General features: G+C 39.4%; 2 protein-coding genes and 3 long non-coding RNA genes across 9 annotated transcripts in view; 3 read left to right on the top strand and 2 right to left on the bottom strand.

Annotated features, from left to right (window-relative positions):
• Positions 1–27,982, top strand: part of LOC136236255 (uncharacterized) — a 157,619-nt gene that overhangs the window by 9,003 nt on the left and 120,634 nt on the right. For 2 of the 3 annotated variants that reach the window (XM_066026385.1, XM_066026391.1), the window contains exons 3-5: positions 12,705–12,778; positions 12,886–13,038; positions 26,650–26,725. In XM_066026385.1, coding sequence (XP_065882457.1) covers positions 12,705–12,778; positions 12,886–12,917 — 106 coding nt within the window. In that variant the 3' untranslated portion in view covers positions 12,918–13,038; positions 26,650–26,725. Of the gene's footprint in view, positions 1–12,704; positions 12,779–12,885; positions 13,039–13,743; positions 14,040–26,649; positions 26,726–27,982 lie in introns of those variants that run through there. The other variant, XM_066026396.1, reaches the window with a different exon arrangement.
• Positions 35–8,048, bottom strand: LOC136236389 (uncharacterized). Of its 2 annotated transcripts, none has more exons than XR_010692115.1 (3): positions 7,926–8,048; positions 7,679–7,873; positions 35–238 (listed from the first exon to the last, which is right to left on the bottom strand). It is a non-coding gene; the product is annotated as an uncharacterized lncRNA (long non-coding RNA). The 2 variants fall into 2 exon arrangements; XR_010692114.1 differs by lacking the exon at positions 35–238 and adding an exon at positions 5,986–6,106.
• LOC136236424 (uncharacterized) lies at positions 8,092–12,694 on the top strand. Its single transcript, XR_010692125.1, has 5 exons — positions 8,092–8,312; positions 8,358–8,455; positions 9,270–9,553; positions 12,125–12,273; positions 12,373–12,694. It is a non-coding gene; the product is annotated as an uncharacterized lncRNA (long non-coding RNA).
• LOC136251134 (uncharacterized) lies at positions 17,936–18,275 on the top strand. The gene is made up of 2 exons (XR_010698954.1): positions 17,936–17,998; positions 18,052–18,275. It is a non-coding gene; the product is annotated as an uncharacterized lncRNA (long non-coding RNA).
• Positions 23,149–27,982, bottom strand: part of LOC136236181 (uncharacterized) — a 179,563-nt gene continuing 174,729 nt past the window's right edge. The window contains exons 1-3 of one of the 2 annotated variants that reach the window (XR_010692017.1): positions 24,196–24,425; positions 24,046–24,100; positions 23,149–23,273 (exon numbers count right to left, since the gene is read on the bottom strand). The gene's annotated coding sequence lies outside the window, so the exon portion shown is untranslated. Of the gene's footprint in view, positions 23,274–24,045; positions 24,101–24,195; positions 24,426–27,982 lie in introns of those variants that run through there. The other variant, XM_066026294.1, reaches the window with a different exon arrangement.

Raw genomic sequence — 27,982 nt, 5'->3', positions numbered from 1 at the left:
TATATTGGCCCTTATTATTCACAACAAAGAGCAAACATCAAAGCATAAAGTCATGTGCTTTAATAATCACAGCTGTTTTGCTTACCCACAAAACAGCATCATAGAAAAATTAAACTTCACTATCACAAAACAATCATAGAACTGACCCAATCTGTTAGAAGTTGCTTTTTTCCTCAGGGTCCTTCAGAAGTACAACCAAATTTGACTTGGTGACATCTGGACTGACTGAGTTTTGTAACTACAGGGAAGAAATTCACAGGACAAATAATACACATGATGGACAATATTTTAAACTACTCCCTACAGTGTATACGTACGTATCTACACAAGTAACACTTTAAGAGTCGACACATGAACACACACCAATAGTGTATACACTCATGATCATGTACACTAACACAAACACTCTATACACTGAAACATCTATATAACGGACACTTTGGGACCACCTGAAATTTAAGGAGATTGTCACAGTGCGATTGTCCCAAAATATTCACAACTTACTGTACTTGATTTTAGCTGTTTACATCGCAGGACTGATTGTACTTTTGAAGAAAGAACAAACTTAGTACTCTACCATAGAGTGTATATTCCAACACAGTAGAGAATAATATCCCTCAAGTATAATAATTGTATGAATTGAATGCACAAGGTGGTTTGTATAGGGTAACAATGTATGGTCACACCCATGAATTGTTTGGTTCCCCTTTCACAAGTCAAGGTAAACAATACTAAATATGGTCAAATGAGACAGCCACAATGTTAAGGAGGTTTGTGGTTAAGTTTCACACCACTCTGATAATATGTACTGAAATTACACTGACTATAATGTAAGATGGATAAAAAATTGGAAATTTTAAAATGGGAACAGGGATCGCTGAAAAAGCCACAAAACAAGAAGGGATTGCTGGGGTGGTAATATAAACCACAAATCCCTATTTTGACTCATTTCAAAATAACTGGAGCATGTATGTAACTAAATATTTATGACAGAGAGTAAAAATAGGGATTAGTGGTTTACATTACCACCCCAGCGATCCCTTCTTGTTTGGTGGCTTTTTCCTGAGATCCCTATTCCAATTTCAAAATTTCCAATTTTTATTCATCTAGTTTGTGTACTTTTCTTAATCCAGTAATGGATTTGTTTTATTGATAATGATAATTGTTGTAGACACATAGAGCAATTTACAATTAGTGGCTGTCAAGTTCAGTGTAAGCTTTGTTGTTGTCAGACACACTTGACTGCATTATTAGAATATTTACCTGACTGCTCTTGGCTGTGGACGATGGCTATTATTTAAGGACAAAGAGCTTGTACGGCATTGGTTACATTGCCGTACGCACAATATTGAGCAGCTGTTGTCTAACTTGTCTTACTATATGTTTCAGGACTCCGTCATGTTGTCACATTAGCATCCTAATGCAGTGTTCATGAATACACACCAGATGGTATGATACTGAGCTAGCTACCTGTCACAAGACATGGAACTCTGACAAGCATATAATTATAAGTTAAAATAGTAGTGGCGGTGCATTTATTATTTCAGCCAAGACCGTACACAATAAGAAGAATCACATACAGATTTTCCATGGGTGCATGGACTGCAATATTGGCTCACTGGTGCACATGCATGTACAGTAGTATAAATGATAATATAATGGTACGTAATATAGTTTGTGCAGCTAGAGTCTGTCGTTCATGTGAGTATTGTATCCATTTGGTATACCACAGTGAAGAAATCCATGTTGACATGTATGAATGCATATGGCTTCCCATAAACAATATGTGGCATCCACAAATAAATTGTTTCATATACACACAAGTACACGAAAAAATTTGGAGTTTTCAACTAGAGTAGGGACCATAGCACATAGATAAAAAGTACATTATGACTGGTGAACCCACGCATATCGCATCTGAAATGCCCATCCCCTTATTGTCTGAAAAGTGAACTATCCAATTTGCTTCGATTCCAGCTATGCTCAACCCATTGCAGGGTTGGAGCCCAGAGATTTTGAGTGGTCCGGCCATCCATGGACTGCAATGAAGGTCATAGTCATGCATACTACTCAGTTTTTATTGATCTAATATGATCTGTAAATCAGAAATTATCTGCTTTGGTGTGCTACTAACTGCATGTGCTATAAGTACACACAGCATGCTAAGCTAGAGGGGTCAGGGGGCATGCTCCCCCAGGGAAACTTGAAAATAGATACTCTGAAATGGCATCTGGAGGCTATGCAAAGTCTCTTCTTTTTGTTTTAATTACATTACCAATTAATTGAGTTTCATTTCTGACTACTATAGCTAGTAGCTAATTTTGTTTTCATGATGTATACAAAAATTTCTCAATGTGAAAGTTTAGTTTTAGATTGTAACTGCATGTTAATGTATGACATGCATGATCAATTAGCTCGATGCAGTGTGCCATGCAGATGACTCACTGGGTATTTTAAGACAGTTAGCACAGATGTCATGGCTTAGACTATGAGTACCGAATGCTTTATTAGAGTATCACGATGACTATTCTATTAGAGTATATTTTGATGACTGTTCTATTAGAGTATCTCGATCTTTTCACTAAAATCAAGTAGCTGAAAAGTGATTGGCCGGACTGTGGGCTCTGGCCCTGACTCATTACACAGCATTTCAAATCAAGAACTGTTTGTAAAGCACCTTTGCAATCTATGCATACCAATATATAGAAAGAAATCGTGCCGCGCACCCCAATTATATTAATTATCGTCTGAAAAGTGAAGTATCCATTACGCTTCGCTGTCGGCTCTGTTCAACCCGTTACACAGCAGTACGAATCAAGAACTGTTTGAAAAGCACCTCTACTTTCAAAATAGCCACTATGAAAATACGGACAATTTCCGTTGTGAAGGGAAGCCATCATGTGCTATCACCAAATCGACACTTTTCGCTGTCAGCAAAGATGAATGGGACACAAAAGAAGACACTGGTAAGTCCATGAAGAATGCATTGTACGTACTGCGGTATGCCCAAAAGCACCTGTCGGGCCGAAACGACATCAAACAGTGAAAAAATCAAGCCTGTAGCCTTAGCCGTTATCGAGTTACGCATGTCTGAAGGCATCAGTCAGTTACTCAGTCAGTTAGTAGAAAATTCCGTTGGATAAAATATTTTTAAAATTCCATAGCAACTTGTTGAAAGCGTTTCAAGTTGATCTGAAAGCTTTTTGGGCTTAGTTTTACCTGCCAATACTGCTTCATCGTCATCTGGGAAAATTGAGGTAGATTTTCGGGTGATATTATTTCGTGGACCACGCCTACTCCTTTGTGGTCCCTACTATACACTACTATCGTAGTGTATGATATATACAGTTAGCCTATAGAGTAGCTAATCTGCATCCACTCACATACAGTCAGATACTGTGTCCATTGTAAACCAGCAGCACGAAGCCATGTTGTTTACACAATGTGGTCAGACAATTAAGGTACTCACAAATAGTTTTAACAAGACTAACTGACTCCACCCAACTTGAGGCTTTTTGTGGAAAGGAAAATGATTTACAGGGGATTTATTACTTCTTGCAATATTTGAGTGAAAAGCATAGAGCGTGGTATGGCTTCTTACATGTTAACTAGCCACAAACATGTGTAGTTCACTCCCATTATGGTGGTTGTTTACTGTTATCATTCCTAATATGGACTATATAACAACATCCTTTGGTCAATTAAAGAAGTCATATGACGCTTTACACTTTTTGAATTTTGCCTTCTGTGTTGTAAGAAGTAATAAATCCCCTGTATAGAAACTACATTCATAACAATGAATAATCTCTGGTATCAGCCCTATTCAGTACTTCATTAGCTATGTCTCTGTGAGAGAGGGCTTGTATGGTCACTCGTATAGCAAATGGCGATCATGCGCTTACAAGAAGTATGCTCACCATGCAGTCACGCTATGCGCGATCTTCTAACTGTAAGAAGTGCTGTTACAGGCTCAGTCACAAAACGGAATCCTGTAATTTTATTGTTATACGGCTTCTTTAATATACGGAACTGTAATGGTGAAGAGAACTTAGAAAATTTCGAGGTGTAGGGTGGTTTGCGATCTGTGGAATAAGGGATTATTAATAGATCATGGACACGCGAAGGACTCAGTAAGCATGGCTATATAGTTTTTAGTGCGAAAAAGTGGATAACTTATTGCTGTACATGAGTGAAACAAAATAAAAATATGAATAATAATATGAAGATGAACAAAACGGCAAATTTCAGGTTTGTTCCAAATACACATACTGTTTCCTTTTCAGTTGATACTTACTAGTGGACTAATACTCATTGCAAATAACAACCAGAGGGTTGTTTTGAGTTGAAGGATGCTTTCCAAGGTTGTGTTTAGGCGTGCGTTCTATTAGAGTTTTTGCAAAAAACATGGGCAATCCCTATTATGAACCCACTATCGTGGTTCATGATGATTTGTACAATTTATGTGATGGAATGTTAAAATTGTTGTGGTTTCAGTGAGGACAGTGAACAGTACAAGAATATACCTTATACCTGGAAATTTTTGTGGTACGTAATTTTCATGGTTTTCACGGTTAGTAAAGCTACCGTGAAATTTTACATGTGAAATTTTGTGTGTCCTACTCACTCCACTGAAGTGTGGCTACTGGTGTGTGATAGTGTTGTAATCTGTATGATGCTTGAAGTAAAAATCAATGCAGACCATTCGTAGTTGTGTGGTTGAGAATGAAAATCTTTGAATCAAGATCTGTGAAACTTAAAATGTAAATATCCTGACCGAGGTCATGACCATGAAATATACATACGTACTGCAACAATTTCCAGTGTACGGTACTGTATCTTTGCAATTCAATACACACTATATAGTGCCCCAAACATCCTGTAGTTGTGTAATCTTTGTTGTTTTCTATACACAGACACTATAACTCATATTCATATACATCAAGAGGCAGAGAATTGTTTTTGTGTTACCAGACACACAATTAAAGTCTCAAGGTAAACCTAATCAACCATAATTACTGTATCACACAGTACAGTATGTATTGTAGACTATTTAATAGGGATCCCTGCACATACGTAAGTGACGCACACACCCTAAATTGCTTCCCATAAAAACCATCATAGAAACATCTTATGCAACAAAAAGTACCTTTATGAAAGAGTCTTTGTGTTATGTACACTATAGCATTAAAACTTACACTAAACCCAATTCAATTATTCAGTAAATGTCACTGTTCGCTAGATTTGTATTGGGGTCTATTGAGGCTCATGAAAACTATGCAATTAAAACAATAATTTTACTTAGCACTGAAACCGTGTCTGCCCTCCTCTGGGAATGGACAGGACCAACCACTAGATACACTACAAGTCTAACCAGTTTTTATAATTATACATACACTGAATATCTCTCAACAAATGCAAGGGAGTGTAACGTAGGTACATACTGTAGGTTAGATCTACAACCACGGTCAAAGTCTTGACCTGCTGAAATTTTGCTTTGACCTGTGACTAAAAGTCTTTTCAATCTTTGACTGGTGACCTAGCCAAAAACTTTTACCTTTGACTGTTGATTTGGCTTTTGACTTAGACTATGGTCGCAGATCGGCCTACAGTGAGTGAGTGCCTGAGTGTCACCCCTTTGAAATGTATAGTGCTGGTTATTACAAGACCCTAAATAATATTCTAATGATTATTTCTTCATAAAGACTATTAAACAATAAAATAATTACCCAGTGACTTGACTTGGTCAGGGAAAACAGGTAATGTGTTGTGTGTACATTAATGTGACCTGCTGAGCAAAATCCGGCCATTTTCGTACATTACATCTCTGTAATCCATAGTAACAATAGAGTGGGCAGCCACAGTTTCAGCATTTTATGATTAATGGTATTGGAGTTATAGTACTTCACAATTGGAACAGTGATACTCAATTTGTACAGCAACAATATGGAAAATAAATTACAGGTGCTTAGATATCGATATAACTCACAATTGAAACAAGCTATGAAGATGGGACTTGGCTCAATCTGTGCACCATGAACTGGCAAATCAATCAAGGTATAGTACTCCATGTACTCCTCTGTGTTGACAAAGAAGAATGCTATTTCAACTAAGAAATTACAACCAATAATGTTATTTTTACTGCATTGTAAATAAATGTCCATAACTCACACGTTCTGTGATGTGCAAACACAAAACAAAGATTTTCTTACTCTCCATAAGGCCATCATTATAATATTGCTTGTTTCTCGTCACCTAATGGAACAAAAACTGATGAAGGCGAGCCCATGCACCCTGTTGGAGGAACTTCCACCCTTCCGCTATGTTTATATATGCACAGCTAATGCCATTACCTTGAAACTTTATCACTCTACCTCCTTCAATTATGAAATAGTGCATTCATGTGATCTATAATCAAATAATTAAAATTTGGTGTGGCTACCTAAAATTGATGCGGGTGGTGACGGGAAACAATTTAAGGAATTTAATAATGATGGTCTAAGAGGCGAATCCAGTGGTATAGGTTTTATCATAGATACTACACCCACCAGGGATTGGAAACTGGTGTTTATGACACCTCTATCCGCACCTCCATTGACACCTTTCTACATGAAATAAATCTATGCTCTGCAAGATGCTCTGCCAAGTCATCTTCCCACTGCCGATACTGTAGTCACAATAATGAAGCAGTAACAGTATAAAGAAACTTCCAAAGAAGCACCAAAGTGGTTGCGAACAACGTAATTCCTGCGCGTTCAACTGAAACAGTACTATTTTTATGCAGTTGACACGTGTAGTGACTTTTTTAAAAATAGAAAATTTTGTTTTCAAGGCTATGGTTGAGTTTCAAACTGTGTTGGTTCGATTAACTGATGTCTTATCTATCAGGAAATGAAATGATAACTTACACAGGACATCGATTCGTTACGCTAGAGCTAGCAAAAGAAGAAGACCTGGGCGGAGCGCAAATACTGAAAAACGCCTTTGTGATGAAAGAAGCTTTTTACAATTACGCTGGTTCGATTCGTCATACCAAGTTACCTGCACAGTACAAAATTGGCTTTTGTAGAAACCGCCATTTGAGACTTACAGCTAGCAAAAGTTTGAGGGCGGCCACAGGAGTAATCGTCCTTAGCGTCCTGTCTGGTGCTCAAGAAAGGCTGACAGTGATGGTTTACCAAAAGAAAGGAATTTCAACTTCACACAACTCAATATGCGTTGTATTACAGAAGTTAAAGAAAGTTCTTCTGAGTTAACACCAATTAACTGGAGGTGCGGATACGGCAAATTTTTGTATGGGAAGTATGCGTAGTTTCCAATCCCGGGGGGTGTAGTATCTATGGTTTTATTTATTTGAGCTTAATTTCAGTGCGTATGAATGCGGTTAAAACGTGCATAAATTGTTCATGTAGCACACATATTTTTACCCAGTGTATTTCTATGGCAAAATAGAATTTTGTGAAAACGGCCAGTTTTCCCTCAGCAGGTCACAAATACTAAGTGTTGTGTTGGTGTACATAATATACTCAACACTACAGGATCCCATCTACTCTATTATCAGTGGTAATGGACCCTGCTGAGGAGTTGTTAGATCTACCCTGTGTATAGATTATGAACTGTGTGTAGAGCAGCATACACATGATAGCATGTATTTTGTAGTGTAGTGCATATCATACAATACCTTTACTATATTTCTCATCCATTGACTAGACAAATAATCTAATTAATTCCCAGTCTTATTTCCTTCACCACGGGGCAGTCTTCGTTATGTCCTCTACCCTTCACGTGATCCCCTACGATTACCGTCTCCAGGTTTCCTCATCGATCAACGGGTGCGCTCGCTGGTAAACACGCTCTACCTCTCATTCTACTCTGCCTGCGATCATGTAAAATTTTTAAAGTGGCGAATGGCTGGTGTACTTGCTTACCTCAATGAAGTGAGGCTAACAATGGTCTGCGTTCCATCACCGCTAAGACTTCAGTAAGACCCGAGGTATTTTCTGCACCATAATATATGGTCGAGCATTTCTTCCACACCCTCTTTAAAAGTAGAGGCGCTAACTATACGAGGTGCGCTTAAAGTATTCGGCTAGCGCATGTTGCAGCTGCAGCACTATCATGACCCGAGCCCCGGTCGTAAAGGAGGTGGTGGTTTATCAGAGTTCCACCAACTTTTGAAAATGGAGACTTCACCAAATAAGACAAGGCAACGGAGGAAGGAGAGCAGAAGCCATTTCGTCGATTGGTAGAAGTTTTCTTGAGACTTTTTAAACGTTAAAGAACGCTCAGTAAGAATCGATTGTACGAATCCCTCGGTAAATCACATTTCTTATTAATGTACACCAATATCTTGTCAACAGGGGAAGGATTTAAGAGCTGGGAAGAGCCCGAGTAGAGGAGGAGGTAATGGTATGAGAGAGATTGGCAAAAGACATCACTGAAGCTCACAGACATGAAGGTGACTAATTTTATGTACAGTGAATATGTTGTATAATTGTACATGTATACCAGTGGCCTTTCAATGATGGTAGGGTACACCTCACATGTAGGGGAGCCCTGGACATCCCTAAATCGTGGAAAACCTGATTATAATGGACAGTTGTCCAGGTTCCAAATTAACAGTACTAGTAGTTTGTACACTTAACTACAGACTCAAATAAATTCCCCAGTGGTGTCCATCTTAGAGGCTTCCATGTACACTGTAATTAACAGATGTTGATACAGTTAGCCTTGTGCCTCCAGCCTATGATGTTATTGTATGGCTTGTAGTAGTTTAATAGTTGGACTTGTAGTTAGCTAGTGTTCCCACCCAATTAATGGTTAGTTTGTCATTGTTTACACAATCTGTGTGGACACAAGAACATCATCACAAGAAACTACTTGTGTGTGACTAATAGCTCTAGTTATAGTCTCATGTGCCCAGACAGCTTCAAAATGTTCATTATAAATACAAATTGTTTTATGGTGAGTTTGCATGCACAACTTCAGAGTTATGAACTCTTACAATTACATATCTGAATGCTAGATGGCCACCAGGTGGTTCAGATACTGATGTTCCATGTACTATACATGACTTGAGATGTTCCATTTGTGTTATGTTTACAATCTGCATACATAATGTAAGCTACATGCAACAGTTGTCAAAAGCACACATGCTACTGTAATGTTGGCTGTAAATGGGTTGAGAACACCTCATGTATATGTTGCTACTGTACTTCAAGTGTAGTGTGCAATTATTTATGTGTTTACTTTGCCTTGTCTCACACATTCAGGCTGATACAGTATCATTTTAAAGGGTTCTCACTGAGAGAAGAATCCAAGACACTTACTCCAGAAAGTCTGTTTCAATGAGGGATAAAGCTGAGTCCAGCAGTGCATCATCAAGCATGCATGGCATCTCGAGAAGCAGAAAAAGCTCAAATTGCTGCACCAGTGTTACATTCCTCATCAAAGGATTCAAAAAGGCACAACACAGGTAGTAGTGTCTCATCTTCTAAGGAAGAAAATACTGCTAAGAGAAGTGAGGACTCTGAATTTCCTAAGAAAAAGCTAAAATGTGGGTGTGTGTGTAGTATATGAATGTTTGTGCGTGTGTGTCAGCAAAAGAGCAAGCATATTTGACGTAAGACAAAGTACGTAGTAGGGCTGAAATGATGGATTTTTAGTATTCAAGTACTCTCTAGAGTTAACAATCGAGCACTCACGAATACTAGCTACTTGTAGTCATGCCCATTTGACATGTTTTGTACCAACCTTAAACAGTTAACAGCTTCTCAGGCAACAACGATATACACGCTGTATTTAAAGTAGGGCTGAGTGACAGTGGTAGAGGAGGGGACTTTATTTCAGGGGGCTGCATGGCTGGGAAGCTATAGAGGTACATCTTACTTAGTGAGCAAAGTACACTAGCATGTGAAGCATGCAAACCTAGGGGGGTCTGCAGTGGCGGATACAGGGGGGTTGCAATGGTTTCAGCTGAAACCCCCTCTGAAAATAGCACACGCCTCAAATTTATTAACGAGTCGTCATGTGAGTGATAAAATCGCCACGTGTGTTATAGAAGGACTCTGTACCGGCAAAAAACTTCATACTTTAGCCTTTGAAATCACAATTACAGCGTGGAATCTGAAACCCCCTTTGAAAATTTCTAGATCCGCCACTGGTCTGGGGGCATACCCCCACAGGAAAATTTTGAAAATTAAACCCTCTGAGATTGAATTTCAGACAGTTATCACAGTATATGGCTTGACTGTTGTGTGGTGACTGCTCTATTAGAATTCAATGTTAGGGTGACTGTTCTATTAGAGTATATCGATCTTTCATAACTGAAGCTCAGTATACCAGCTACAAGTATTTAAGCTAAGCCCCTCCATAATATGTTTGGGAGGGGCTGTAGCCCCCCTTTCCTCCCCGTCTCCGCCGCCCCTGCTGAGCGATAATATCGATAGTTCAATGCTCGCGATCAAAAAATCATTTTCGCGATATGATAATTATTTTATTATTATCAAGTCTACCATTTGGGCACTGGAGGGTTTGCACAGAAGGCAGAGCCTGTATAGTCTCGCGTGGCCAGACCGCTTTTTTCTCTTTGTCATTGGGTAGGGAGAAAAAAGGGACTGGAACAGTTCGAATCCCACAATCGTCTTGACACGTCATGAGGCTACGTTACAAGTATGCAACCCATGCGCTTAAACTCCATTGTAATAAGAATGCCGCAGCACAACAATAAACAAAGACTTAGCTTACCTAAACAACTAACATTCGATTCAATCTATTATCGCCTCAAAGGCAGCTTTAGATGCTGATAGGTTTATAAATACGCGCTTGAAATTGATTGACGCAAGCGGCTACTATTTGAAAACGCATCACGTTTCTTTGATTAACACCCCCGAATTAACCAGGGAGTGCCAAGACGAGTGTGGGGATTCGGACTGTTCCAGACCCTTTTTTCTCCCTACCCAATGACAAAGAGAAAAAAGCGGTCTGGCCACGCGAGACTAGAGCCTGTACGAGGTGCTTCACCACTAGCCCAGGAAACCTAAGCGAAAATCGTTGAGTTTAGTATCCTAAAGTTAAGCGGGACAAATGCTGAAAAAAAGCCAACCCCTGCGTGAATTACAGCTTACCAGTGGCGGATCTAGGAATTAATAAAGGGGGTTTCCAGTTTAGAAGGTGGAGATATACACTGACATGAGACGCAGAAGTTTGCATTACATTGTCTGGTTTGGTAAGGTGAGACCAAAAAAAAACAAATGATTACAGCCTATTGATAGTACATTAATAACTTGCTACACACTACTTTAGTAGCTACTGTGACTGCTCTATTAGAGTATTTCGATCGAGGCGCATTCCGTGGAAACCTTGAAACCCCCCTAAATCCGCCACTGCTTACTATCGCGATATTGTAAGATTACTAGTAAGATTGCTACCAAGTTTATTTAACTGTTTTGTAACTCTTCAGGCTTGTTTATTCGCGAAATATTTAGTTGTAAGGCTGTAACAAGCTGTGTATATTTATCGGCTGCCCACGCAATTAATAGATCGCTTCGCGAAGGGTCTAGAATTCCACTTAAAATGCTACTTGAGAAGCTGGCTTAGCTGTTTTATAACTACTTGGCTTGCTTTATCATGGAAAAGTTTGGCTGCAAGGCTGTAACAAAAATTGTAGAAATATTGGCCGCCCACGCAATTAATTACCTAATTGATGCACTAACCAATCTATGATGGTGTTAATTATGCTTAACATGCATTGAATACTTGGAACTTGACTGAAGATAATTCATAGTGTAATTGTCGTGATATTATCGTACCGTGAATAATACTTCAATATCTATCGTGATAGTGATTTTCTACTATCGGTCAGCTCTAATTTAAAGTACTGATGTTAGTGTCCCTGACAAAAATAATTATACCAATCAAATTCTACAGCCTTCATTGTGTCACCCCGATGCCAAATACATCATGTGAGCTGAGTCATGTGATCTTTATGAATACTCAAGTATGAATTGTATTATCCGAGTACCACAATCCTTAACAGGTACTCACCTAGTATTAGTATTTGTTTCAGCCCTAGTGTGTAGTTGGGCAAGGGTCAGGTTTAGACTATCAGTATTTCTTTCACTTCCAGAGTCATCTCCTAAAGATGATGATATCAGTACAATACTGTCTGGAGCGACATGGCTTCAAGAACCCATACAGGAGTGAAGTGAGGGACAAGGCTACTGAACTGGGAGCACACTACAAACCTGACTGGGGACCATCATGTACACATCTCATGTGAGTACTGTAGTCATGTATACACATATAACAGATAAATGTTTAGAATAAATATTTCGCTTCTTCCATTATTCTAATATTCGTATTCTGTCTTTTTAGACTCCCTCTCCAGTGTAGATCAAAGCTGAAAAAAATAAAATGAACTCAAAATTTACTACGTATATGCATGTGTGAAGTACACAAATCATATTCCAAACAGCTCTTAGACATTGACAGACCATTCAGTGGTGTAGACACCATATGACACACTTGCTGAATAAACACTTCTTGTATTAAGTGTTCTGTGGCTTTCATCATTTGTTGTATCAGCTAATGTGTTTATTATTAAATGGTCATACTCCTTCATAATATGGAACAACTCATGTACTGTTGCACATGATCACTAGATTTGTGGTTGTGTATAGATTTATCCTATTCTTCACACATTACAGGATTAAGGCTCATCAGAATATGGAGGAGGATCCTTATGGTGATAGTACTGAAGAGGAGGATGATGATAAGGAAGGTGTGTACTGGTGTATGTTACTAACAACTAGTATAACTGCTTGTGTATAACTCAATTGTGTACATGTGTTGTTATTGTTGATATGGTATGTGTTATTGTGTATACAGCTGGTGCTGCTGCATCTGTTATAAAAGGATAACAAATGTTCCTTGTTGGACTTGCCAAACTTGAATACTTAGCAAGAATTGGTTTTTGCTGTATGGTGACATCACTGACTCCTATCGTAAGATGTTGATAAGATTCACCACAGCTTATGATGGGTAAGTGTATAATTAGATTTTATGTGTTTTTTATTTTATTTTAATGAAGCTGTTTTCTCTTTTCAAAGTATGTATGTACTATATAATAGCAAGAGTACATAATATATATAATGAACTCTTGATAACAGTTAGACATCAAAAACCAGGGTTCAGTGAGATTTAAAAACTTGAAGGCCCTGGGCTGTAGGCCTGCTACAACTTGAAGGCCACTACTAAGGGCCTGAGGGTTTTCTAAATCCCATAGAATCCAGTGGTTCTTGACATTCTAACTTATTTAGACTACAACTTGTTATTGTACCTTAGTTGACAGCTGCTTGTAAACGAGAAACATATCATTAAATACTAGAAACAAGCTCTCTACACCTTCCCCTATGTGGCTGGACCTTGGCATGGCAGTTGCTACCCATTTAAATTCCCATGTGTCATCAATGTTACAGGTTATGTGTTTCAAAGTACTGGTCTACAACTCATTTTTCTGTTGTTGCGTCTTGATAGCTGCTTGTAAACAAGAAATGTAGTGTTGATTAGTACAAACAAGCCCATTTCTCCTTCTAATTAATTATGGTTGTTTGACTGTGCATTGTGTATTTTCTGGCGTTTGAACGCAGTGAATTAGCAAGAAAATAAGCTCCCATGTGAATACATAGTAGTGTCACGTGATGCAGGGTATATAAAGTTGTGTGATGTGTATTAATTTCATTCTAGGCCACGTGTACGAGTAGGTTGGCTGTACTTCGAGAGAGACTATGGAAGAGGATAAATTCGAAAAACTGATGGCGGAGCTCCAGACTACACGTCGCGAAATGGACGTAAAGCTCACTTCGTCCATCGCTGAAGTCAAGCGCGAGGTGTCCTCCGCGCAGGAACGGACGGCTAAGGATCTTCAGCGTAAGCTAAACAGGCCTTCTTACCGATTCCGGAGCAAGGGCATGGAGATGCAGCACAGCTTTAATTTAGAAGTGGAGGACTCCATCTCCTCGGCACGCCAGGAATTGGAGAGGATGGCTGTGTTAGGCGCAATCTGTGAATTTGCGCAGTTTATAAATTACGCTGAGCATTTTGTGAATTCATAAAATGCGCAACAATTTATAAATTGCGCAGCTCGAATGAGGACGCGGTGCGGTGCGATCGAGTGTGCAATTTACGACCTACTTAAGATCTAATTTCGTTTCACACCTGGTGGTTCACGAGACCTCCTTGTGGTTCTTATAGTGCTTGCGAGGTGTGAGCTTCAACGAGTTAGCTAGCTAGTCAGTATGTCGAAAGAAGGTCACAGAGAGCTTTTCGAAAAGTTCTGCAGAACGAAGTATTTTGATCACACCACTACAAGCAAGACAGTATCAGAGGAGAAGGCTAAGAAAATCATAGACGTTTTGAATGGAATTGAAAGACTGAGCGATGTTTCAAACTCCTTCAAATTCTGGGTTATTAAAACGAAGAAGTTTGCTTTATTAAACTATCCAGAGTTGAAGTTAGAAAATGTCCTATGTCTGCCAGCCAAGCAAAGAGTAAGAAATGATGGTTTTTTGTGCCTCTCTTCACAAAACTATATTACAGAATGATAATAACAAAACTGTCTGGTCATCATCGCATAGTAGCAACAGCTGAGAAGTTGAGCGTGTGCACTCAACGGAAAATGGGCATGTAGGCTACAAGAAAACGCTTGCAGAGGTATGGGAATCGTGTATGCTGTCATATTATTAAAGTGTCACCAAGTTTTATGGTCACTGAGACTGCATAATATAGTGAAGATGGGGTGGTCCTATGTTTATATTAAAACCATGCTTAATTTAATTTTGTAACTAAACATGTGAGCCTATTCTTTGGAGTACTGAGTTGGAAATAATACTGAGATAATAAAAGAAATCATTACGTGCGTGCAATGCAGGCTTTTGCTGAGATGATCAACTAATGTTTTAGCCTATTGTGGAAGTAGTTTTGGGAATATAGTGCTACACAGTAGAAAATTGAGCAAAGAAATCAATTTGAACAGTGAATATACTGACTACAAGTGCTTATATTCACAGCCATAACTTTAGAAGAGTTTGAAAATTTGGTTTGGATGTTGACCATAATATATTGGCATATATCTATCAGGGATATAACGAATTGGTTAAAATAGTAAAATAATAATGGTTAATTCCAGATGAGTTAGCTAGCTGCTTGGTTCTTGGTTTTTAGAAGTAGCACAACATCAACTTGTTTCTAATTGCACTAGTGTGTTAACTGTTCTTGTTATGGCATAGATATGTTATACACATTTGGCTATGACTGCTTTATTAGAGCGTCTTGATTTCAATACTTAAAGGTATAGGAGTGCAGTTCCCATTGTTTTGTTTTCAACAGCAGCTGACTGCAATTAAAGGACATAATTGTGTGGCTCTGAAGTGTGGCATGTATGTGTTCTGATTGTTTAAGAGTGTGGTCCAGTCATGTCATTGTATCATTGAAGCTACATGTATTGTATCTGTCAGTAGTTTAAATGTCAAATAGTTGTTTGACTTGTTCTTCTAAGGAAAGTGTCTATACAGAAATTTAACACCTTATTATTATGGTTTCCTTGCATGAAGGAGATGATCATGTAATATAACAGAAAACAGAGAACCAGAAAGGTTTATCCGTGAGTTTGTTGTTGTGGTGGCCATGTACTGCTTGCTTTGGTTTGGCCTCTGATGTTGTGACAAGTCAGACAGACAGTCAGGCAGACAAAAAATGGGTTTTGACGATTTTTAAAAATACAGGATTGATGTTTGATACACTAAGACTATTCAAAACTCATTTTCATCTCATATTTGTATTTGTATGGTTTTCAACTACAACATTCTGAGAGGCGCCATTTCTTTTCTTTAGTATTTGATAGCAGTACCTATTTCACACTTTGCCCACTTTTGTTTGTATGTCTAATTATATTTCCCGGCATTCTTAAGTATGTGTATTTAACAAACTTGCCCACAATTATCATAATTTCTAATTGTGTTACTATTGTAGGTCCAAAGAATGTATGAAGGTTTGCCAAGGGAGGCAGCTCAATATTTTTGTAGCACATGCCATATTTGTTAGCTGAAGCAGCCACAGAATTGTACTGCTCCTTTGAAGCCAATCATTTCATCAGGATTTTTAACACGTTGTCAGGTTTGTTGTGGGAGAGAGTATAATTTACATAGAGATTATTCACTCTTGCTTATTTTAGATTGATTTGATAGATATGAGGCACATGCCAGATGATTCTTATTGCTACATTGCACATTACATTGGACCACTGGTCAAAGTTTCACGTGCTATGGCCACTGATAAACAAGAGTGCCATTGAAGTAGCTAGTTGGCTTGTGCACAAGGTTTTCCCATATTTTGGGCTCCCCAAAATATTGCAGTCAGATAATGGAAGGGAATTTGTTAATGAAGTTATTAGAGAGATATTGAAGTCGTGGCCAGGAGAAGTGACAATAATCAATGGTAGACCTCGCCATTCACAGTCACAAGGTTTAATTGAAAAGGGCAACCATCTTGTAGAAATGCAGTTGCAAGCATTTAAATGTGAGCACAAGGATTCCAACTGTGTATCTTGGACTGACTGGCTGCCATGTATTCAATGTAAGTACTAGTATGAGCCCAACTAATATGTAATGTGCCCTTGCAGATAATTTAAATGTTCAAGTGTGTCGCACTTTAAAACAAAGCTGATATAAAGTGGTGTTTGGCCAGCCACCAAGGTTAGCCCCATTTGCTGAACTTCCCGAAGGAGTTGACCATTGTATAATGGAAGAGGATTTAATTGATCTTATCAAAGATGGTTAGTGGTTCAATAGTGATGTAAAAAAATCATGTGGTGCTTTCAACTAGATGATGTGTCACTGCTATTTGATGAATTACCACCAACTGTGTTTCCACCAACATCTAGTTCAAGGATGTCACCACAACAACTGAGTAGAAGTACATCACCACCATCTAGCTTAATGATGTCACCACGGCGACTAAGTAGAAGTTAATCACCCCCCATCTAGTTCAAGGATGTCTCCACAGCGACCAAGTAGTAGTGCATCACCACCATCTAGCTCAAGGATGTCACCGTGGCGACCAAGTAGAAGTACATCACCATCTAGCTCAAATATGTCACCACAGCGACCGAGTAGAAGTGCATCGCCACTATCTAGCTCAAGGATGTCACCACAGCAAGCATGTCAAAGTGTGCCACCACTGTTACCTGACAAACCATTGTCAAATCAAATTGTATCTCCTATAGCATCTCCTACAGATGATACATCATCACCACCTGATCACATGGAGTCGGAGTCTCAGAGGTACAAATCATTACCAATTTTGTGTAGACTGCTATAGCTTTTTTGACCAGTGAAACCTCCTAGTTATAACCACACAAGCCATGTATAAATACATTCTGTGAGATCAAAGTTTTTTCATATCAAGAAGTGAAAATGTTTAGTTTCAGTGAAAATCTTTGTCCTTATTGTGTGAGGCCTATATTTCTTTTATCAAGTTGTTTAAGCATGGAGGTTTTGTTATAACTGTAGTGTTTGGTGTTCTGTCTATGTGATTTCAGCAATGCCCTTATGTTTATAGCAATATGTTATTATTCTGTTAGCAAAAACACAGTGAAAAATCATATGATCACCTCACTACTTGTGATCACCATAAGGCAATTCGGGAGGCAGCAGACTTAGAGTACCGAAAGAATGCTGAAAGAATGAAATTGCAGTATGCAAAAGTTAAACATTGTTAAGTTAAACATTGTAGACAAAACTTATGTGCATGCATTGGTTTGACATCCAGGTCAATGGTATGGTGTTCACATGCATTTACGTAGTATAGTGCATCAATAGAAGTCAATGCCTTGTGATAATTATAATCCTGTGGAGAAAAAATATATATTTTTTTGTTTATTTTGAATGACTATTGCCATTCCTGTGGAATGATTGGTTTGGTGGATGATGATACAACTCCCTTGGTAAGCTCTAGTTACATTAACGAATCTTGTATTTATGTGTGTGAACTCTGTAGGTCAGGTGCAATAGTTGCTCATGGGGGTACCACAGACAGTGCTTAAGAAGGCATGAAGTGACAATCTCACAGGACGAAAACAGTTTTAACTTTGTAGGGCCATGCTGTTCAAAGAATGGGCCTGTGTTTGTGTATAGCTAACTGCTGTATTGGAGCTAATTCCAAGTTAAAATTGTAACTTTGTCACAAGCTGAATTTGAATATTAAAAAATCAATTAGATCTATACTGAATATAAATATTGTGTTCTAGCTAGTACATTAGGGGCGTGGTGTTGGATGTGTGCTCCATGCAGGAACTTGATCAGACAGAATGCACCTTATCCAATCCAACTGCAGAGTACGCAAAGGAACCTTGGAGGGAGAGATAGTCAATACAGAAAAAGCGGAACCGTCTTGACCCATGTTCCTCGTAGTAAACATATAGCTATCAAAGAAAATGAAAAAATTGGATCACATTAGACCATTAGAATCATTAATAACCAGGCGTAAACACGATAATTATTGGTAGCATCATTTGCAATCCATGCCATCTACCAATCTGTGGGCAGAGCAGTCAATCTGTGGGGCTTATTACACCTCTCTGAAAGCAGCCATAATACGCACTTGATCAGCCAAGAACGTAACGGCGGTACACTGAATGGACCAGAATCCAAAGAGTTCATAAAATGCGCAGCTCTTACGGTAGTTCACAAATTGCGCAACAATTTATAAATTGTTGCGCATTTTATGAATTCACAAAATGCGCAGCGCAATTTATAAACTGCGCAAATTCACAGATTGCGCCTAACAGCTGCATCCGTGAACGCGGAAGAAAGGAGCACGTTGGAGAAGGCTGCTGAGCATCTAGAGGAAGGTGCATCGGCGTTGAAAACGCGCCAAAAGTTAATAAAGGTAGCGGACCGCTCCGACTTTTTTCGGGGGGGGGGGGGGCACCACTATCAGACTGATCCTCTAGTTGACAATAGTGATGATGAAAAGGAGCTCCGGAGAGCGGATAAAGCCGCCAGGCGCGAATTCGAGGAGAAAGAAACCTACTACAGGAAACCAAGAGGAGGAAAGAGTTGGGGAGGAAAAAGGGGACGCCGTTACAATCCCTATGGCCAACACTACCATGACTCCTGGGACACCCCTGGGCCCAGTGGAAGGAGGGATGTACCACTGCCAGCCTCGAGACCTCTCATGTCTCTGGCCCCCCAAAGACAAACCAGGCCAAGAGTGCTGGGGCCGTGCTTTGTATGTGGGCAATTTGGCCATTTGGCGAGGACATGTCCTACCAAAGGTAGACAGTATCCTTTTTATCCGCCTGTGGTACGCAGTGCTGATGCCATATGTGTTACTGCTGAGTTTAGCAAATTGTCTGGAAGTAGGCAAGGTGTTGATGATTGTATTGCTGAATCGCATGTTGTTGATGAATGTACTGATGAATGGAATTTAGTAGGTACAGAATGTGTAAATCATACAAAGGAAATTATTGATACCTCTGTGGGGCACTATGGCACGAGTGTGACTGGGAGCCTGGGTAATCTGGGACTGTACGACCTTCAAAAGTTTTGGGAAATGGATGACAATGCAGTGCAGTTACCAGTGCAAATTACAGATGTTCAGGGTAGGCTTAAGCAAAGAATTGAATTTTGGCATGAAGTCTTGCAAGCCCCTCCTTCTATAATAGACTTTACAGAGAATGGTTACCGCCTGCCTCTTAAGTTTATCCCCCCACCCTACTCCCAGCAGAACCACAAATCAGTTGAATTATATAGCGAGTTTGTAGATGATGCTCTGCAGAAACTGATGTCAAACAGATGTATAATGAGAGTAGAAGCAAAACCAGAAGTGTGCAGTCCTTTGTCAGTGGTAGCCAATTCCCAAGGCAAGCTGCGCCTGGTCCTGAATTTGAGATATTTAAACCAGTTTTTGCATGTTGTGAGTTTTAAATATGAGGACCTGTACATAGCTGCGCTAATGTTCGAACAAGGTGAATACTTGTTTGAGTTTGACTTAAAGGTCTGGGTACCACCATGTCGATATATGGCCAGAGCATTACAAGTTCCTGGGTTTCCGTTGGGATACAGATAGAGTAAACTATTATGTTTTTAAAGTTCTCCCATTTGGGCTGTCCACAGCCTGTTACCTATTTACAAAGCTGATGAGACCATTAGTAAGGCACTGGTGCAGTAGAGGCTTGAAGTCCATTATTTATTGAGATGATGGGATAATAGCAGTGAAAGGAGAGGCTAAAGCAAGGCTTGAGAGTAAACAAGTTGAGCGGGACCTTGAGCAAGCCGGTTTCATTGTTAACATAGAAAAGTCGGTCTGGGAGCCATCACAGAGAGTAGAGTGGCTTGGCTTTAACATTGATCTAGCATTAGGCAAATTCTCAGTACCCACTTCAAAAATTGAGATGCTAAAAGAAAACCTTGCGAAGGCCATGCATGCAAGGCTCCTCCCAGCAAAACAGCTGGCCAGTCTGATAGGAAAAATTATGTCTATGTCGCCCGCCTTAGGCTCAGTTACCCGGTTGATGACCCGTAGTTTGTATGCTGCTCTAGATAGCAGAATAGGCTGGTGCCATAAGTTATCGCTATCAGATGAAGCATTACAAGAAATAGAATTCTGGCACTCAGAAATTGCTAACTTTAATGGGCAGCATATTTGGCCAAAACCATCGGCTGTAAGAGTAGTTTACTCAGATGCGAGCTCCACGGGTTACGGTGGGTATGTAGTTGAACATGGTAACCTAATTGCCAATGGTCAATGGTCCCCTGAGGAGGTGGAAAAAAGTTCCACATGGCGTGAGTTGAAAGCAGTGCGCATGGTGCTGGAATCCTTTCAGGACAAGTTATTATTATTATTATTATTATTATTATTATTAATGGACAAAAATTGCTTGGCAGTACAAGACTGTCAAGCTAGGCCGGAGGCCTTTGAGAGTGCCCATATCTTGTTGTTCTCCATAAATCATCAAGATTCTTTTTAAACAATGCCACGGTTGGTGCAGAAATAACATCTGCTGGAAGAGAATTCCACAAATTAACTACTCTGTTGGTGAAAAAATTATGCCTCACTAGCAGCCGAGATCGAAATTTAAAGAGTTTGCGGTGGTGACCTCTGGTGGTATCCGTATTACTCAAAGTGAAAAATGAGGTAGGGTTGATGTCATAGTAATCATTCAATAAAAAATGATCGACTCCGCTGGTTAAAAGTTAAAAAATGATCGACTCCGCTGGTTAAAAAATGAGTTAAAAAATGATCGACTCCGCTGGTTCTCCGATAACCAGAATGTGACAAGAATTGTGCAACACGGTAGCAGGCAGCCTGCCCTTCAATCAGAAGCCTTGAGCATATTTGCTACTTGTTTGAAAAATAATATTAGGGTGGAGCCTGAATGGATTCCGAGGGAAGAGAATGAGTTAGCAGACTACTACAGTCGTGTAGTGGAGTATGATGATTACATGCTGCACCCGGTACTATTCCAATGGCTAGACAATATCTGGGGGCCCCACACAGTAGATAGATTTGCCAACCCAGTGAATGCACAGATAGAGAGATTTAATTCTAGATTCTGGAACCCTGGTACAGATGCGATAGATGCCTTCACTTGCAATTGGGCAGAGGACAACAACTGGTGGTTTCCCCCAGTCTATTTGATCCCACGGGTTGTTCGCTATGCACAAAGGAGTGGTGCGAGTGGCACACTTATAGCCCCCCAGTGGAAATCATCTCCATTTTGGCCGCTGATCTTTCGAAATGGAGTGGAACCAGCAGATTTTGTAGTGGGATACCTAGTACTACCAAACAGTGAAAATCTAATCCTTCCTGGCCAATCAGGAACGGGTTTGTTCAAATGGCTCCCAAATACACCTATGCTGGCCCTTAGATTAGAGTTTCAACTATAATGTTAAAAAAAATTAATTAATTAATTAATTATTTTAAAAAAATAATAATAATAAAAAAATGGATAAATAATAATTAAGAGTATAATTATTATTATTATGTATATACACATACTATGCAACTATGTACACCTGATTGTATGCCCAGAATGTAGTACTGATGGGTCACAGCAGTAAGGCTAGTATGTATAACCGTTCGTCCTGACTGTTCAGTGGTGATTAGACTTACAGCGGTATGACCTGTTTGTCCTGACTGTTAAGTAGTGATTGGTCACAGCGGTAAGGCTGGTATGTATGACCTGTTTGTCCTGACTGCTCATTAGTGATCGGTCACAGCGGTAAAGCTGGTATGTATGACCTGTTTGTCCCAACTGCCCAGTAGTGATTGGTCACAGCAGTAAGGCTGGTATGTATGACCTGTTTGTCCTGACCGTCCAGTAGTGATTGGTCACAGCAGTAAGGCTGGTATGTATGATCTGTTGTCCTGACCGTCCAGTAGTGATAGGTCACGGCAGTAAGGCTGGTATATATGACCTGTTTGTCCTGCCTGTCAGTAGCGATTGGTCACAGCGGTAAAGCTGGCATGTATGACCTGTCTGTCCTGACTGTTCAGTAGTGGCTGGTCACAGCAGTAAGGCTGGTATGTATGACCTGTTTGTCATATCCAACAATTAAGCGACTTTTAATTAAAAAATTTTTATTGGCAAGATACATGCGTCTACACTGGAAGCAGGTTTTCAAGGCTCTGTTATGGAGCGTCAGATAACTTTTAAACCCTTTCCAGGTTCTAGCAGGAATGGCCAGCATGACATCTACTTTCACGTAAAATGTAACAGCTTAATACGGCCTTCTTCATGGTACAAAGTAGGGGGTTTAACATTACACATAGAACCATTGGCCATGAAAATATTGGCTCACCTCAACAATCCAGGCGCAAACTTTTTAACGATTCCAGGTTATACCAGGCTAGATCTATCCTTTCTTGAATACTTCAGCTAGCTATACCGTTCGTGACGAACGTTTTACACGGTACAAATAATTTTATAAAAATCACTATCTCAATCCAATAGTCGCATACCCTGGCTGAACACTGATTATTAATGACGCGCGCGCTATATTGCGTGGGCGAGTTGCAATGGAGAAGTATTACGTTCTTGGATGTTTAATTCATCAACTTTTCAATGGTCAATAGTCCTTGTACATCATGCTAATAACTTTTTTAGATTACGTGATACATCTTTGTATTTTGTACATGTAATCAAATAAATATTTTGAAAAATGGTCATTATAAAAATTTCAAGTTACTTGTTTGCAGTTCTCCAACGTATAAACCTGTGGAAAAAACAGTCACATTTAAATTGGTGAATTTAAAAAATCTTTATCACGCACACACTACACACACACACACACACACACACACACACACACACACACACACACACACACACACACACACACACACACACACACACTACACACTACACACACACACACTTCACTACATATTCACATAAAAATAAAACACTACAAGGTATGGTAATGGTTGTTTACATTGGTTAATTTTGTGGTGTGCCACATATAGCAACAAGGGAAATGTGTATCTGTGATCAAGAATTTAATTTAGTTTGTAATATCAATCTTTGTCAACTAGAGATGAACTGGCTATTGGTAAAAAGCGAGGGGTAGCCAATGCCTTGGGAATCTTGTATGCTATGTGAGAAATCCATTCAGAAATACACAAATATATTAGAAACCAAATCCTAAATCCTAAATCATGTAAAAATAAAGGAGAAAGTGAGTTTAACAAAGTAGACAATGATCGATCATGAATAACTAGAACAAGATGTAGATCAACAACTGTACAGGTAGTTACTAGTTAGCAATATCACTAAATGGCTTTTAAAAATACATAAAGATTGGGAGTCTCGTATACGCCAGTTGGGTGCTTTGCTTGGGCATTGACAACCCCATTTCTGTGTTTTGCGTGGGCGTTGGCTACCCCTCGGGAAAAATAAAATAATGAAAGACTATACAGAAGCTGATCTGTACAGAAGATGAGCCCTGCACAGCTACGTGGGCTTCTTTTTACAAAGCATACGCTCACCTTATTTGCACATTGCCCAATCATCATCATGGACGCTTCCACCTCCCACCGTGCACTAAAGTAATAGAAACAAACATCATTAAATAATATAAGCATTAATATTATTATAGCATAACACAGCAGCACAATATTACAGCATGATAAACAAACCAAAGTATTTATACAGAAAACTATGTCATAGACATTTAATCGTCTTTGAGCAAGGCCATTTTAACGAAGGCGCAAATTGGGCGTGGGCGGGCAATTCATTACATTCTTTTCGCCGTTTATAACTATCACTGGCAAACTAATGCATATACTATATCAAAGAACGTATATATTTAAACAGTTGTATGATACTTATAGACTGTTTTTTCACTGTCAACCACTTCTTGCGCGTGGGCGGCCCACAACCCTTCCCCTCCGCACCCTCCCACCCACCCACCCCCTATATGATATACGTGCTATACAGCTGAGCATATAAAAGTTGCTAAAATTAACAGGTTTTTGTAGAATCAGTTTTATTTTTAAAATTCTAATTGAACAAACAGTACATTTTCATACTGTAGCTGAATGACATTTAAATACATTGAATTGTCTGATATGAGATGGTTTTTTAGTATTGACTGGTCGCAGCAGTTAGGCTGATATGGATAACCTATATGACCTGCAAAAAAAAAAAAAAAAAATGGCACAAATGAAAGAGTAGAAATTGCATAAGCCCTAACAATATGTGTATATTCATTGTTTTATAGGTTTGCCTAGGGAAGGAAGCTGGAAGCTCCTGGAAGAACTAAAAAAACCCTGACCTGAAGGACCTGGCTATTCGGCTTCCGGATACAATCCTGCATAGCCGTGCAAACAGTACAGTCTCGAAGTATCTTCGTGCATACAGGAGATGGAAGTCATGGGCAGACATTAACCAGCTCCCAGTTATCCCAGCAAGGCCTCACCACTTTGCCTTGTACTTGCAGCACTTAGGGGAGACGACCAAGTTGAAGGCCTCTGTGGAGGAAGCGTGTAACGCTTTATCATGGGTACACTCAGCTTCGGGATTGGCAGGGCCATCATCCCACCCCTTTGTGAAAGCTACCGTGGAAGGGCTACAGCGACAATTAGCAAGACCAGTTAAGAAAAAGAACCAGTAACAGTCGAGATGTTGGAGGCTATGGTCAATGATGCCGAGAGCTCAGGTACTCTTTCAGATCTTCGGCTGGTTACCGCATGTTTACTTGCCTTCTCTGGTTTTCTGAGATCTAGTGAGTTAGTAGAATTGAGGCCTTGTGATTGTTCAGCTGATGCACAGATGCTCAAAATCAATATCGTAAAGAGTAAAAATGATCAATTGCGTCGGGGCAGTGAGCTTCTGATATCCAGGACCAGTACTAGCATGTGCCCAGTGGCTACAATGGAAAAATATATGGCCAGGACCGGCATGCAATGGTCAGACAATTGTTTCATTTTCCGACCAATCCAGAAGACAAAAAATGGAGAATCCCTTCGGAAGACAGGACGAATCAGTTACTCCTGTTTAAAAGATTTATTTAAGAACAAGGTGTCTAAACTGGGATATGACGCAGCAGACTTTGGGCTGCACAGTCTGAGGGCAGGAGGAGCTACGGCTGCAGCCAATGCTGGAGTCCCTGACCGACTATTTAAGCGTCATGGTCGATGGCGGTCAGAGAATGCAAAAGATGGATATGTGAAGGATGATGTGGGGAGCAGGCTAAAAGTTTCCAAGAAGTTAGGACTGTATCTTCTCGTAGCTACAGCTTTCTTTGTAGCTCTAATGTGTTCATTAGCTATAGCCAACCAGCGGTGGTGGCACAAATCCAAATGTTTGAAAGTGGTGGGCAGCGGCGGAGGAAGTAGTTGATATGAGGGGGGGCTCCGCTGGGCTGACCCAGACTTATTTCTATAGTTTGGTAAGGTGAGACCAAAAAAAAAAAAAAAAAAGGTCACAACCAACTGACAAGAGTTTTCCACCTCACCAGCTACCATTTCTAGCTGATAAACTACATAAAAATCCTTACATAGCTCACTACACACTGACTACTTTATTAGAGTGACTGTTCTATTAGAGTATCTCGATCTTTATCACGGTCTTCAATTCAAGAAAGATAATTTCGGTGCGATATCATTCTGAGGGGGGCTAAGCCCCCCTCAGCAGACCGAAGGGGGGCTTTAGCCCCCTAGCCCCCCCCCCTTTCCGCCGCCTATGGTGGTGGGTACTGTGCATGCATCAGGTGTATAGTAGTAGTATGGTGTGGGAGGCCAATATTACAGGCACATAATTATCATGTTTCGTATCACCTCAGAGCATGGTCTCTATTGGATGGCACTACAGGATTTAGAGGCCACATTTTTGCCAATCAAATTTCAGTATCAAACTTGTTGTCTAAATACAGGATGTACCACTTGCTTTAGTCCCTTAAAAATTATGTTTGTATTCTAATTTCATTTACTTTACATCATAATCATATACAATTGTACATGTGGTGACCTGCATCAACTTTACAGGATATGTGTACTGTATGGTGACCTGATGTGTAGCTACATATGCAAATGATATGTGTAACATGTTTACAAACAATGACTACATTTACTAGTGATGTTGTTTGTTAGTGACATAGCGGACTACATGAGTGATGGAGTGACTCACATTGTAACTGAGTCAAAATGGGATGACAACTTTGATGAGGTTTGTTTTCTACAATGTTTTGTTGATTGTTATTGTACTGTCACACACACATGGTCAGGCATACATTGTACTTGTAAATTTTACAATGATGGAGATGTACTGTACATGTACATAAAATTGGTTTCCTTGTAGAGATGTACTAATTTAACTTTTCTGTGCTTTACCGATACTGTTACAATCTAGGAAATGTACTGATCTACTGATATTGTACCGATGTGACATCTTTAATTTTTTGTAATAAGTAACCAAGCTCCAAAACTAGCAAACAGTGGCTGTTCTAGACCCAAATTTGGCAGTAAATCTTTTTTGCTAAAATTTGGCAATAATTCAGATTCCTTATATTGCCAACTTGGGCATTATGTGGGATGTGAATTTTTTACAAAAATAGAGCAGTGTATTTTCCTTGGCAAGCTAAGGAGAGCACACAGCTTTGTCATGGAACCCAGTAAGTGCTTCAATCTCTCACAGGCATCTTAGTTATTCCAAAATTGGAAGGAGTCTGGTTTTACTTATACAGTGGTTTGTAACCATTGATTGTGGGTTTGATTTTCCATTTTTGGCAAGAAAATGAGATTTATTATTTTTATCACCAGGTTTGGCATGCCTACGTACTTCATGCCAATAATAGCAACTTTATGTTGACTGCCAAAATTGACTATTATAAATACAGTGATTTTTCACTCGCTACAAAATTTAGAAACCACCTTGGAGAAATCCTATATATGCTCCTGTTTTTATTCTTTGATCCCTTATCCAAATTGTAAAGTTTTTCCTTCTACTTGTTTGTTTACTTTTTCAATAACATTTTTATGTCTAATGAACCCACTCATACCACATCAAAAAAGAATGGTATCAGGCATCCCATAATATTCTGAATGTGTGCCCCAATAATCAACTACTGTAGAGTGTAGTGATTCTACTGGTAGCGACCATTGTGGTTTTATCTTCAACTATGTTCCTCCCATAACAAAGCTAGGAAGCCATACCATGCTACCACAAATTGACATTTTGTGTGGTCAGTGAAAAGAACTGGGAGACAAAGGGAAGTCTGTAATGCTTATATTGTACGTACCGCGGTTCCCAGGACGAAGCAACATTCAACAGTGAAAAAATAAAGCCTGTAGTCATGTGTATTGTTGAGTTATACGCCTGAAAGCCTCAGTTAGTTAGTCATTAGAAAATTCACTTACATATAAATAGGAATTTTCTTTTAAATTTTACAGAAACTTGTCAAGATCATTCTGATTTTCTTGTTCT

The sequence above is a fragment of the Dysidea avara genome, chromosome 1 (genome assembly GCF_963678975.1).
Source record: "Dysidea avara chromosome 1, odDysAvar1.4, whole genome shotgun sequence".
In the NCBI taxonomy this organism is placed as follows: Eukaryota; Metazoa; Porifera; class Demospongiae; order Dictyoceratida; family Dysideidae; genus Dysidea; species Dysidea avara.
This window is presented reverse-complemented; position numbering and strand designations above follow the sequence as displayed.